At 51.0% G+C, this 15088-nt stretch overlaps 1 protein-coding gene across 2 annotated transcripts in view; it reads right to left on the minus strand.

Annotated features, from left to right (window-relative positions):
• Positions 1–1393: 1393 nt before the first annotated feature.
• The window catches only part of Manbal (mannosidase beta like), a 29073-nt gene continuing 15378 nt past the window's right edge, over positions 1394–15088 (minus strand). For both annotated transcript variants that reach the window (XM_055602175.1, XM_055602174.1), the window contains one exon: positions 1394–2209. In XM_055602175.1, coding sequence (XP_055458150.1) covers positions 2102–2209 — 108 coding nt within the window. In that variant the 3' untranslated portion in view covers positions 1394–2101. The remainder of the gene's footprint in view (positions 2210–15088) is intronic.

Consider the following 15088-nt stretch of genomic DNA (forward strand, 5'->3'; position numbering starts at 1 on the left):
CTTGGATTCCGAGTCCTTCTCCCAGGCTGAGGGCCAGGGCCATCCTCTTGCTCCTGGTTACTAGGCTTTCCACTCTCACTGGTGTCTACCCATTGGCCTTAGCTCCAGCTTCTCTGCCTGCAGTTGATCATGGGACAAGTCACCATGATCACGTTATAATCACCATAACGTCTTCCGATAAAGCTCTCCTGGTGCTTCTCTACCCTGGAAACCCCAGGCAGCTCAGGAAAGCTGGAGCCTGGACCAGAGCCTCAGGGAGCAAGTGCCAGGCAGAAGGCCAGTGGGAACCAGGGATGGGAAGGAGATCCAGGAGAGATGTCTCAGAAGCCATGAAAGCCCGCTGCTGCCATCGCCACAGTACAGAGGGGAGGCGGGAATGGAGAAAGTACAGGGCTCACCTCTCCTAGCCTGGACCCTGGAGCAGCCTCTGAGGGAACATCAGGAGTTGGGCTCTGAGGTAGAACTGCTCCTGGCAGTTACAGGTTCTCTCCTCTGCTGTGGCCTATGCTTGATTATGCCTACCATAGTCCCTTGACTCTTAACTCCTGCCAGGCCTTTTGACAGCTGGTCACTTGCGCTGGGCTTGGTCTGACACGGCGACCCTGCGCTGGGCTCCCACACTCTGCTGACCTCCTGATGGAGACTCGAGCCTCATCTGTTTGTATGTCAGCCTCCCACCAGGCCAGGTGCACTCACGGTTCCCACAAAGGCTCCTTGTTTCTGTGGAAGCTCTTTGTGTGCTTGTGTTTGCACAACGTGGCCCTTTGCCAAGTAGAATGTCCCTGGATTTCCCGAGACCCGAGGCTCTGGGAGGGACCCCACAGCACCTGCCCTACTCACGATATACACCAGGATAAATGCCTGTTGAATTGCGTGGCCAGGAGCCTGGGCTCGGGTCACACTCCCACTGTGGTGTCTCAAGTGGCCTGGACTAGTAAAATGGACAGGCCTGATGACACCTGGGATAGCATCTGGCTGGTGGAGGAGCCTGTTGTCCTGACTTTGTGGTGTAGGGGTTTTCCTTGGCGGCTGATTCATGTGACTGGAGCCGCCTGGAACCTTGATGCTTTCTACTGTAATGCACTGTATTTTACAGGGCTCTAAGGATAAACAGTGTTGTCCTCCTGCAGTAGGGACCTATGGAGTGAGAGGAGCCTGGACTCTGTGGAAACTTAACTCACAAGGGCTCCCAATGACTAAGGACAGCGTGGAGCCACTGACTGGACCTTTTCTGGAAGCCTGTTCCAGGGTGGCTTGGCCTAGAGGGCTGCTTTGCCCAGAGCTGCCATTTCTGCCCACACTGTTCCACTTCTTTGGGGGACAGTGTTCCCTCATCCTCAGGAAAAAAAACCCAGGTTGTCCCTTCCCCTCCTCAGTGACAACACTGGCAGGCTCAGCATGCAAGACAGTTTATTTGCTTTGACTTCTCCACATAATTTTTCTTCACTGGCCAGGGAATGAGAGCTGTGGGAATGACAGGTCGAAGTCAAAGGCACTTTGAATGTTAGAATGGCTTGAAAAGAGGTTGGTCTGAAAGTGAAATGCCTGTTTCAAAGGCTTGCAAAGTCCGTGTCCAGGAAATCTGGCCTCATTCAGCCAGCAACTTCCTGTGCAGGCATCACTGGGCCCAGGCCTTCGACTGTCCCTCCAACCCCCAACATCTTCAGGATCTGGCTGCTAAATCAAGTGGGCTAGGTCACACTGTATCCTGACCTGAACACATGTGAAGTTCTGTGCACATAAGAGTGACACATGTGGCCCAGACAATGGGAAAGGGCGTGCCTGGAGCCTTAGGTAACAGCTCCTAAGGTTAGATGCAGCATGTCTCTATCTGAAGACAGCTGGGCCCAAGCATGACTGTGAGGGCTGGACTCTGTGAGCCTTACAAGACCTCGGACCCCTCCGGGGCCGTGAAGGAAGAGGAAGTGGTGGTCTGCACAGCTGGGGCCTAGGGGCTGTTCAGATCCCTGTGGTCAGAGGGAGTTTTAATGACCTCAAACCCCGAGCCAAGGACAGAGACAGTCTGTGAGAGGAAGCAGGATGTTGGATCCCAGGAGGGCTGTCCCCAAGGCCAAAGCCGTGGGCTCCTCGGCCTCCGCTTCTACCGCTTCTTCTTCGTCTCCTTCTTTGGCCTCTTGTTGGTGGAAGGAGCGGCAGCCTTGGGCTTCTTCGTCACCTCTGCACTTCTAGGCTCACACTGTTCTGCCTCCTGTGTGTTGATTAAAAAAGAGAGTCCTGTTAGAGGAATCCGGATGGACCAAAGGGATTCTGTCAACTGAAGCACGCCACACAACCATAGGCAAGGGCTGTTTCCCAGAGCAGGGTCTGAAAGTACATGGCACCAGGGGGCATCTGGCTCCTTTACCTTCCAGTCCAGTGGCCTGTGGGCATTTCAGTCCCAAGCCTATGTGTAAGATGGGGACAGTGACAAACCTATGGATAAGATGGGGAAGGTGACGTCGCAGGAAGCACCAGCAGGGCTGGTGGCACCGTGGCTGTCAGGATGCCCCATGCTAGGACAGAATTAGTGAGTGTGGGCGGTGGGGGAGGCTGCTGTGGATGGCACTGCTGGTGGTCACGCTCCTCCCCCCATTTGGCCACAGCATTTGGATTGGGGGTGGAGAGCAGCTGGCAGGTGGGCTAAACTGTGCTCTGCAGGGTCTGGCAGAGGTGCCTTGGGGGAGGGCAGAGCCAACCTCAGGCCAGAACCCCAGGTTCTCAGCAACTGGGGCAGCTCTGCTGCCTGTTTCATACCCCATGATCCTCCCTCAGAAGATCTGATTGGGACAAAGGTTTTACTGCTGAGAGAAAAGAAAGTGCAGAGCCACAGATCTAGGTCTGGCCTCACTGTGCTGATAAAGAAGGTAAACCCCAGGAAGGCACAGGCCTGCCCCAGGCCACTCCACTCATTCCAGAGAAGAATCTGGAATGACAGCTATCTGCTGTTCCTCTCATGTGGTGATAACATGAGGAATGCCATGGCCCAAAAGGACACCAAAAGCAAGTTAGCACAGAGGACACCAGCCACAGCCTGTGCTTTGTCTGCAAGCTGCACATGGTCTGCAGTGTTTATTCTTAAAAATCCACACTGGGGTGGGGTGCGGTAGGTTGGGTGTGTGGCATGGTGGCCCAGCAGGGAAAGGTCCAGCAAGCCCAATGGCCTGGGTTTGATCTACAGGCCCCACAGAGTAAGAGAGAACTCACTCCTAAAGACCTCCAAAGGAGGACATGGCATGCATGCCTCCTGCAACAAACAAACACACAAATGCAACAAATAAATGTAATGAAAACAGTGTATACCAGGCTGGTGAGAGGGCTCACTAGGGAACAGCATTTGCCATGTACTTCAATTTCCAGAACCTACATGAAGGTGGAAGGAGAAAACTAACTCTACAATTATCCTCTGACTTACACACACACACACACACACACACACCCCATCCAGAAAAAAACACACTAAGAGTTTTTAAAGACTCAAAATCCATGCATGCCAACTGGGTGACTTCCCATGAGATCTGACTCCCAGCTCCTCCTGGATAGTGCATGCATGCAGCGATGGCAGTTCTGTGTCCCCTCATAGTGGCCACAGCTCAAGAGCACTGCTCTGTGTTCAAGGACAACAGCCTAAGGTGCCAGGGCAGGACAGAGACAGATCCACTTGCCTCGCCTCCTGATACAAGGTCTCACTGGGAATCCCTGGCTAGCTGGAATTCAATATGGGAAAGGTTGTTGTTTGTTTTACCCCTTTGATATAGTTCTTCAAATTGCTGAGCTTTGTTAGTTTTATTTTATGTGTGTCTTGCCTGTATGTCTGTCTGTGTGTCACATGTGTGCTCAGTGCCCATGGAAGTCACAAGAGTGTCGGGTCCCCTAGAACTGGAGTTACAGATGGGCCGTGAGTCACCGTGTGTGTGCTGGGAATTGAACCCAGGTCCTCTGCAAGAGAAGCAAGAGCTCTTAACCACTGAGGAGGCTGGAGCCACCTCTCCAGCCTCCAAACCCCTTGGTCTTTAGTTAAAATAGAAAAACTAAAAAGCAGAGTAAGGCTACATCCTTGCTCTGGAAGACAAAGACGCTCCTCTGTGTTTAATCTCAGATGCCAGGTTTTAGCTTATTTATTTTCTGGTATTACTACAGTCCCCAGGGCCTAGGTGCCTTCCTGCAAGTGGAAGAACTACAGCTCTGGGAAATGGTCCCTACCAAAGGCCAGCCCAGACCCTGCCAAGTCCCCTTCTCAGCCAGAGAGCAGGTATGGAGGCCTGGTGGGAGTTAGCAGAAGGCTGCTTCCCACTCACCAGGTCTCAGGACTGGAGCTCAGCTCCTCTGGCTGCTGGGCCTCCTCCAGCCAGAACTCAATGGTGTCCAAGATGCCTTACACTATTATTTATGTAACTTGGCTAAGAATAAAAAAATAACCAGTTAGAAAAGCAAACAAAACCAAATCTCAGAGGAGTGGCTGTCAACTGCACCCCCACTCCCCCACTGCCACAGTCCCTTGGGCAAACTCATCAGGACGTGATGTCGATGTCACTGGGGGCCTTGGGAGCAGAGAGCTGTGTCTTACAGCACCTGCACACCCTGCGGAAGTCAGCTGTCTCTACGTGCCCTGAGCAGACATATGGCATATGCCAGAAAACCTACTGAGGCCTGCTCTGAGCTCAAGCCTGTAGCAGCTAGGGCTGGTATGGTGGACTAGTGGCTGTCCTGTGCTTCTTCATGCTACAGAGAATCTTCCTGATGCCTCCAGGGACTTTGGGCTCAGAGACAACCCCGCCCCGCGGCGCCCCCCCCCCCCCCCGTGCTGCCCCATTCGTCTATACACCAGATAACTAGCATGGGCATGCCCCATGCCCTTCCAACTCAACCCTCCCAGCTCGCATGGCATCTTTTCTACAAGCCCAGCCTTCCTCCAGCAGGAAGTGACCAGGGTCCCAGTGGTCTACCTTCTACTGTTCTGCAACAGGTCTCAAAGCCTGCTGACTCAACCTTCCCTCCATCTTGACTCAGCCACTCGCTAGCATCTGAACCCCTCCTTCCATCCAGACACTACCCCTGCCCTGCCTGCTGCCTCTGCCAAACAAGGTGCCCAAGATGCAGGTCTCACCACTGCTCTCCGCCCTCAGCCTCCCCAAGAGCTTTCTACCACCCTCAGCCTCTTATCCCATACCTGGGAAGGCAGTTAAGGCAGCCTCCCAGCACCACACTGGTCAGGCTGCAGGGCCTCCCAGCCAGCTGTACTAACAGGAGCACCCTCTGTCCTTGCCCAGATCCACACCCTGTGGCTTGGGCACTCTTAAGAACATACTCCAGGGCTGGAGGGACGGCTCAGTGGTTAAGAAAACTTGCTGCTCTTACAGAGGACCCAGGTTCAGTTCCCAGCATCCATGTGACTGACAGTCTACATTCACCTCTAACTCTAGCTCCAGGCAGCCTGACACACTTTTCTGGCCTTTAAAGGGTGCACTTACATACATGCAAGGAAACCACTCATACACATAAAGTTAAAAAAATAAAAACAAATCCCACTTACGACTGCCTAGCCTCCTTTCTTTACAGAGTGTCCAGACACCTTCCAACACCACCAACACTCTACCACAGAGACACGTATACTGTGTGTGACGTGTGCATGGGCACGTGTTCATAGACATGCATATGTAGGTACGTGTGTACATGTGTGTGGATGCCAGAGGCTGATGTTGAACGTCTCCTTTCACTGCTCTCTACCTTTAAAGTGACACGTCCTCGCGCCTATCTTACCCGGCTAGCCATCTTCAGGGCAGCGTCAGCGGCTTGAACAAGTTGGTGAATGCAGTGAAGGAGCAGGCAGAGACGAGCCTCTTGTCTATCACGGACAACACTGAAGATGAGGCCTCACGCTTCCGATAAGCTAAGGGGCGCAGCCATTTTAAAATCAACTACGTGCAGCCCCCAGCCCTGCTCAGCTTCTCCACCGGTCACACTACCGCCACACCAGCCCAACACTGCCTGGTGGCGAGCATGTCAGGTCCCGTGTCATTCGTCTAGACAAAGTGCCCCAGGATGGAGCTCAGGTGATAAACAAAGGGACGAACACCTGGGCTGGCCCCAGCTCTGTCTGGTGAGCAGCAGAGCCAGAGTCTGTGTCTCTCAGTGTTTCACTGCTAACTATAACATCTATTTTCTACACTTAGCATCCCCTAGAGCCCCATGCCAGAATGACGAAGTGGTCTGTTCTGGACTCTGTCCCCTCCTTGTGACCAGTGGTCCTGGAGGAGTCAGGCAAGCAGGTTAGCGGCGTAGCTGTGTTCGCTCTGTGCAGCTGACTCGGTCCTCTGTGGGTGTGCACACCACAGGTATCATGCCTGAACACGGTAACTGTTTCCCTCTCTACCCACCCCACCTCAGCTTTTGGCACTGCCATCCATCCAGCTGCCCAAGTCATTTCTAAGCTTTCACTGGTCCCTCATACCCCCACATCAACCTGTTCCCAAGGCCTGTTTACTCTACTTTCCAGGAGGTTCTAGGTTTGCTCATCCCAACCACATGCGCAGCCACTGCCCGTTTGGACTCATGGTGTCTGGCCACTCCTGGTTTGCACCCTTCCCTTGCACCCTCCATTCTCTTTATCCCCCGCACTGCTTCTAGACGTTTGTCTTAAAATGTGGACAACGGTCATGACTGTGCCTGTTTCCAGATTTAGAATGTCTAAGATGACTTCCAGCCTTGGCCTTGACTCCAGGCAGGCCCCTCTCACTCTAGGCCACTGGCCTTGTGTCCTAGCATCCACTCATGGCACAGGTGCTTACCACGCATTTATGTGTGCCCAGTACAGGCAGCACTGTGCTCACCACAGGGCGCTGCAGAAGGCCCAGCATATATTCAGTCATTTGCTCACTGGGCCTGTGAGGAGGAGGCAGCCACTGGAGCCACATTTACTGGCAGGGAAGCCAAAGCTCTGGCACAGGGGACTTTTAGAAAAGCTACAGGAAAGCAAAGGTGGCTGTCATAGTGTGATTTGGGTCCTCAGGTCCTAGCATGACAAGGCTAGTTTTCACTCTCAGCTGACAGGAATAACTGAACAAGGGAGTGACTTAACTTCTCTTCAGATGTGTGTGGCTAGAACAAGCCAGGGAAGAGCAAGAAGACTACACACTCGACAGCCTCACCTTTAAGTCTGGGGGGGGGCCGCACCTCATCTGAAGCAAGTGAGGGAAAAAAAAAAAGACATGTGAGGGAAAAAAGAGACACCTTCACTGTCAGGTGTTTCCTGGGTCCATGGAGGCATCTTTTGTGGACACAACCCCATCAATAACGAGGTGGCAAGAGAGCAGCTCGCCAGGCCAGAAAATTGCTGCTATCCATCAGGCCCAGGTAACGGAATCTGTGCAGTATCAAGGGAGAGGCACTAAGCTTGCTGTCTCCACTGTGCTGCTCAGTGTGGCTGTGCGCCTGTAAATCGGGACAGAATGTCATTCAACACTATCTCTCTCTCACACACACACACACACACACACACACACACACACACACACACACACGCCAGGGAAAGAAAAAAGAAAAGCAGCACTCTGCTCAGGCATCACCTGGAAACGGTCTCATCTGACCCTCCAGGAGCTCTCCTCTCTTTACGGCTCAGCTACAGTAAGACTGGACAGAACTCAGACCAGTCAGCCTCATGCTGCAGCTTGGCCCTCCCCACCATGCCACTACTGCCTGAAGCCCTGGGCAGGCCAGGGGCTAAAAAGACCTTGTGGAGATGGAGCTCGATGGTGGCCTTGAGAAGAGGGCAAGCTACCAGATGATATGAGGAGGTGGGGGAAGACTGTCCTCGGGGGCTCAACTATGCCAAACAGAGACACAGCATCCAAGACACTTTGGCAGGCAAGCGGAACCATGATTAGAAAAGGCAATCTGGGAGGAATGGGGAGATGGTTCAGTTAGTGAGGCACGTGCTGTAGAAGCTTAGGGACCTGAGTTCAGATCCCCATACTCACGTAAAAACTGGGGTGTGGTAGCACGCACCTGTTATCCCAGCATTAGGGAGGCAAAGACAAGATGTCTGGGGCTTGCAGGAATGCTGTGTGCCATTAAGTAAAGCACACCTCCTCCCAAGCCGCAACCACATGCCAGCAGAACGGGAGCTGGTTCTGTTAGCCAGTCCCTGGATGCTAGGAGTGGGCGCATGCTTATTCAAGTTAACTGTATAGTTATGGGCACAGAAACTCAACCACCCCCACCCCCCCCGTCAACACACACACAGAACTTTTCATAGAGCTCTGGCACTCTAGGCCACTGTCCCAGAGCTCGGGGACAGGTTTTTCAGGTCTCCAGACACTACAGGCTTCAGGTTGGGAGTGACAGCTCTGTGGGCAGCACATTAGACGCCACCAGCTCACTAGATTCTGGTGCGTTCTCCAGGAGAGCATGTGGTCAAGCAGAGCCTCCATGAGATTTCTAAAGTGAACGCAGCAAGTTAACGGTTCCGAGCTGTAACTCCATGTTGATGGGGATGCTGAGAGCTACCATCTTCCCTCCTCACCACAGGGCCCAGGAAGGAAGTCAGTATACCCTGGGAAAGGCAGGAACTGGACCACTCTAAGCTTCCAAGTCCCCTATGCCTCGATATCCCCAATCTGCCAAGCTAACGAGCCAATACCATGTCTGCATGGGGAAGCCACCAGAGCTGGGCCGATGACCCTCATTAGCACCACAGACCTGGATGGAGTGTGAGCAAGCGGAGCTGCCTACCTTCTCCGTGCTGCTTGCTGAGACAGAACAGTTGAGATTGGCTCAGACAGCATCTAAACTACAAACTCATGGTGCACTCTCACCACTGGCATGAGGCAGTGAACAAGCCAGTGCCACTCACGTGGGGCCAACTGGATGTACATTCTGTGCAGAAGCTCCAAAAGACGCCTGGGGGAGAAGCTCGGGCTAGTCAGGACACACGGAGCAGCTGCCCACACTTCCTCGTTTTCCTTTTCTTTTTCTTTTTTCCCTCTCCCTCTCTTCTGTTCTCTTCTCTTGACACAGGGTCTCATTACGCAGTCTTGGCTGGTCTGGAACTTGCCATGTCAACCTGGCCTCACACTCATGCCCTGAGGGAAAAGGTGTGTCTCAGCATAGTCTGGCTTACTGCCCTTTAAGGTTCGGGATTTCCCCTAAGAAAGCCTACACAGACCTCCCCAGAAAAGCACCCAATGAGCTTACAGATGCCATCACAGACTGCAGAAGCCCAAGTTAGCTCTGCTAGAACCCCTCTGAGGAGGGCTACCTGAGCCTGGCAGAGCTGGCAGGCAGAAGCTGCTTGCCTCTAGTCTCTGGGGTACTAGAATTCGCATATGCTCCCCAGGACTCCAGCTTTTGGAGAAACAGACCTGGGCTCCTCAATCCCAGCCATCACTGTAGCTACCACCCAGTGACCACTGTTGTCCCCAGCAGGCCGGCAGGCCTCCTTTCAGGGGCCTTTCAACTAGCCCAAGCAGGAAGGCAGCCTCCTTGGGATACTGTGGCTGAAAGAGACAAACTCTGGGAACTGTCATCTCATCACAGGGTCAGGGAGGCAGAGGGCACCTCAGGAGTCCTGGGTTCCCACCCCAGGAGCAACTACTTCTCAGTCAGCCTAAAGCACATGTAAACTTCAAGCAGGGTAGGTAGGCAGGGTCAAGTTCAAGCCTTTCTGGAACCTTAATTTCCTTGCATAGCCCAGCATCTCCTCAGGTTTCAAGTAAGCATGCTAAATTGAAGCTGGGTGTGGTGGAGCACACTGATAATCCTAGCACCCCGGCGGAAGCAAAGGCAGGAGATCAGGAGTTCCAAGTCATCATTGGATACACAGCAACTTCACGGCCAGTTTCAAAAAAGTGACTTCCCAATACACACATGCACACCAAGATGCTCATGATGATTCCTCTAATCTAACTCTTCCCAGGCTCTTCCTTTCCCAGCTTGTTTGTTTGAGGTTTTGTTGTTTTTGTTTTGAGACAGGGTCTCTCTGTGTAGCCCTGGCTGTCCTGGCACTAGCTCTATAGACCAGGCTGGCCCCGAACTCACAGAGACCCACCCGCTTCTGTCAGGTACTGGCATTAAAGACGTGTGCCACTATCACCCAGCTCCTTTCTCAACTTGTGATATCAAACCATCATTTCACACTTAACCTGTCCTCCTAAAATTAAGTTTAGGCTTCAGGGAAATAAATCCAAGTGCTAGATAAGTGCCTCATATTAGTCCACCTGGGCACATTACAAACCCTTGATCTGTGACTCTGATGACGAGAATCCACATCTGCAGGAGTCGGCCAGGCCTACGAAAACTCCCCAGATGGCCCCAGCCACGCACAGAGCCACCGAATGATCACATCCCAGCCCCTGGCTCATAGGCAAGCATCAATAGTCTCTTTCCTCTAGAGCCCAAAGGCGATCTCAGAATCCTTTCTATTTTATTTTCCTTTTGAGACAGGGTCTCACCTGTAGCTGACTACATAGACCAAGCTGGCCTTGAACTCACAGAGATCTCCTGCCTCCACCTTCCCCACCCCCACAGTGTTGTGATTGAAGGTGTGTACCACTATGTACAGCCTAAATCTAATTACTTTTATTTATTGTGTGTGTACAGACGCATGGGCACACTTCGAAGGTCAGGGGACAACTTTATGGAGACAGTTGTCTTCCACCATGAAGGTTCTGGGATTGGAAATGCCGTGAGGCCTGGGGCCTTTACACACTGGTCATCAGTCCCCCAGGATCTTTTTTTTTTTTTTTTCCCTTACCATGCTCCATACAACCAAACTTGGCTTGAAAGACAGGAGCATTTGCTGTCTTTTCTGAGTCTAAGGACTTGCTACCTCATATTTTTGAATCTAGCCTATAAGAAAACACTTGGGTTGTGTGGCCTTGGCCTTAGTCAGGAGCAAATAAATATTTTCTCAGGTCTCAGCTTAATGAGGTGTCAATGGGAAAACCTTCCATCTGGCTCAGGATTCTAGAGGCTTGGCTGCAGTTGCCAGTGGGTTCTTGTTTCTCCTCTGAAAGGATGGGGGTGGGGTGGGAATCATTTATATGTGTTCTTTTTTTTCCCCTCTTCCCTGATTAGCCCCCAAAGAGCTTTCAAATAATCTCCTAAGTACTGAAGCACTGAAAGCATAAACCAGTTGCAAGAAATCTGCTTATTGGGAAACAGGAAAGACATTCTTTTTGCTTTCAAAGGCTTTCCCATCATCTGGAGCCAAAAATATTATCTTCTGACCCTAAAAGCCACTAAGAAACCTTGTGTCTATATGCTAAGCAAGGAGACAGTTTTGCCCTAAGCAAAATAGCAAAGAGCAGCATTGTTTTCCGGGCCTCTTCACCCCACTTCTGCCCCTCTCCCACCTCTGTAGCATCGCCTGCTACCAAGCGCCACCCTGCTGCCCTCAGGCCATAAGAGTCTCTACAAGCTGTCCCTACTTTCCCAGGCCCCCTTCCTCCCTAAGACCTCAGTTGTCCCCTAGTTAAAGGCCCCTTCCCCCACCCCATCTGGCTGTTTGACATACTCCCAGCGGTGCAGCCCAGACACTCACCACTCTGCTGCCTAGTTCTGGCAGCACACAGCTCCTTTCCTTTCTGTGCATGTAGTTGGGGGTCACAGTGGGAGGGATGGGGGAAGGGAGAGGAGGCTGTCTCATCAAGGTACAGAAGAAAGTTGGTAGCAGAATCCCTAGTCACAGGAGCCATATGCTCGCCTAAGGCAGTAAGTGGCTTCACAGTGCTTCATTTTATCATCATCATTGCTACTGACCCACTGAATGGGTTTTGGCTGTTTTCCTTTTAATTTTTAAAAAAGATGTATTTATTTATTATTTATACAGTATATAGTATTCTGCTGGCATGTGTGCCTGTAAGCCAGAAAGAGGGCAGCAGATCACAATATAGATGATTGTGAGCCACAATGTGGTTGCTGGGAATTGAACTCAGGACCTTTGGAAGAACAGCCGGTGTTCTTAACCTCTGAGCCATCTCTCCAGCCCCCTTTTTTAAAAAATTTTAAAAGATGTAGTTATATTATTTATGTGTATGAGTGATTTGCCTCCTTGTCTGAATGCATACCATGTATGTGCCTGGTACTCACAAAGATGGAAGGTCAGGCCAGAAGAGGTTGCTGGATTTGCTGGAACTGGAGTTATAGATGGTGTGAGCCTCTATGTGGGTGCTGGGAATCAAATCCAGGTCCTCAGCACAAGCAGCCAGTGCTCTTCATAGCCAAGCCATCTTTCCAGACCTAGTTTTTTGTTGTTGTTTAAGATTGCTTTTATTTGTATTTACATGTATGTGTGTTATGTAGATGCCAGCAGAGGCCAGAGAAGGGTGTTGGATCCTCTGGAGCCTGAGTAACAAGTGTTGTGAGCTGCCCAGCATGGGTGCTGGAAGCCAAGAACAGTACGCCATTGTAATTGGACCATCTCTCCATTCCCCTGGCAAGTTTTTTGTTTTTTTAAGGCAAAATGGGTCATATATAGTGGCACAATCCTAGCACTTGGAAGAGAAAGGTGGACAGATCTCCGTGAGTTTAACAGTCTGGTCTACATAGTGAGTTCCAAGTCAGCTAAAACTGGAGCCAGTGGGCTCAGTAGGTAAAAGGTCTTGCCACCAAGCCTGCTGACCTGAGCTGGATCCCCAGAATCCACATGGTAGAACTGATCTTTGCACGCTGTCCGCTGACCTCACACATGTGCACATGCACTCACAGAGACAGCTACACAGCCCTGTGTGGCGGGACACACCTGTAATTCTAGCACTTGAGAAACTGAGGCAGGAAGGTTATTATTCTCAGTTTGAGGTCAGCATGGCTACAGTGTGAAATCTTGTTTCAGCAAACAAAACAAAACAGAGTTAATACAGTAAAAACCAGTTAGGAAGATAGCTCCCCTGTATTCCCTGCCCCCTGAACCACAAGAAAAAGAAAAGAAATTTGCTGCAATATATTTATATTTTAAAAGATGGAGTAAGTTAAATCTTCCTACTTGTTGGGTGACTTAGAAGGCATATACTTAAAAAAAACTTTTTTCGCCTGTTTGCTTTTTAGGAGACATGTATTAAAATTTTTTAAATCATATGGGGGGGGGGAAAGACATGTCACAGTGAGGTCAGGAAGCAACTTTCAGATGACTTGAGGAGCTTATATTTCTGAGCCCTTTGTCAAGTCCTTGCCTTGAAGGACCGTTCCCTGCCAGCCTGTGGCACAGACCCAGGCCTCTGCTCTCTTCAAAGGGTTAAGAACAATGGGCGGAACATGGCTTCCCTTCCTACTCTCCAAATAAAACAGCAGTTACCCTGCCCCTCACTCCCCCATCCCACTGTCCCTGGGGACCAAGAACAGCTTCAGCAGCAGCTGATGACAATAAAAGTTTGTCACATAATACTCAACAGCATGCCCTGGCAGAGGACTGGGCCTCGGGATTGCGTTGTTTTGTTTTTTTCTTTTATAACTTATTTGTTTGTTTATTTTATGTACGTTGGTGTTTGACTACATGTGTGTCTGTGTGAGAGTGTCAGGTCCCCTGGAACAGGAGCTGTGAACTGCCAATGGGTGCTGGAATTGAACCCGGGTCCTCTGAAAGAACAGTCAGTACTCTTAGCCCCGGAATTGTGTTCTTAATTGTGGGATGTGACTATGGGTGGAAAAGTCCAGTGCTGACATCCATAAAATACCAGAATACACAATGGACAAAACCACCAGGGGCCACACGCCTGCCCATGCTAGAATCCCTCAAAGCTCTGGCCTTTGTCTGGTGTAGTTATGCATGAGTGTGTGCACATGCTTATGCAGTTCATGCACCCATACACTACATGCCTGCATGTGCCTCTGCGAGGACAGCAGAAGCCTTGGAGCTAGAGTACAGACAGGTGTGAGCTGACATGGTAGGAATTGAACCCAGGTCCTCTGGAAGAGCAGCCAGAGCTTTTAACCACTGAGCCATTTCTCCAGCCCCTTAAAGGGACCCTTTTAAAACTTGAAGTCTGGCATGCTCCTTCCGCTGGCCCCATGCTACACTTGCTCCTCTGACTTGGTTCCCCACTGCACAGCACCCATCACCCTGCACCACATAAGCAGGAGCTTCAGAACACTACAAGCCCCAACACGTACAGTCTCCAAAATGCAGCATGCTTGTTAGGCAACAGCCAGCTGTGGTGATCCCCTTTAACCCCAGCGCTCAGGAGACAGAGACAGGAGGGTCACTGAGTGTGAGGCCAGCCTGGTCTACATGCATAGAGAGTTGCAGGCAGCCAGGGCTGCATGGTGAGATATTAGGGGAAAAAGAAAAGGTATGTTTATGACTATGCCAGCTCAGTACCTCAGAGGAAGGACGACAAATGCATGGATATTCATATACAGACAACATACCAGCATTTATTGGTTTAAAAAAACAACAATGAATCAAAATGATAAAGATGAATCAGTAATAAAAATGGCTTCCTATGGGAGGAAGAAGAAAGTAGTGGGGGCATAATGAGATTAAAGGAAACTTCTATGAACATACCTTATTCTACAGGTTGAAAATGTTATATATAAACATTTTATAAGATTTCAAAAACAAATTAAATTAAAAAGAAAAAATTCCTAAAACTTAAAAACAAGTTGTAGCAAATGTGCCTAATGTCTTCCAGAATGGAGTCCACAGAGAGAGCAGGCTGAGAGCGCCGTGCTGGGCTGCAGTCCCCCTGCAGGAACACAACCTGAGGCCAAAACAAACCTTCACACGTCCGCCTGGCTCCCAGCTTAGCGGTGCATGTCAGACACGGTAGGTGTTAGAGTAAAGTCAGGTAAAACACAGTCACATCTTTCCAGAAGCTGCTGGCACGCCTGGTCCCTGCTGGCACGGCTGCTCCTTGCCAGCACTGGACGCTGGGATCTCTTAACAGCTCCCCTCACTCCCACTGTTGTGAGAGCGCGCTGTGCCGTGCCTAGCCCATCAAGCACTGTGCCTTCCGTTGACACCTGCATCTCTGGAGTCTGAAATCTGGACATGCAGTAGGCAGACAGTATTCATGTGACCAGCCCCAATAAAAAGCCTTGTGGGTGGGGCTACAGCTCAAGGGTAGGACGCCTGCTTGGAGCTCACTTGGCAGAGTGC

The sequence above is a fragment of the Psammomys obesus genome, unplaced genomic scaffold (genome assembly GCF_907164565.1).
Source record: "Psammomys obesus unplaced genomic scaffold, mPsaObe1.curated_primary_1811, whole genome shotgun sequence".
Taxonomy (NCBI): domain Eukaryota; kingdom Metazoa; phylum Chordata; class Mammalia; order Rodentia; family Muridae; genus Psammomys; species Psammomys obesus.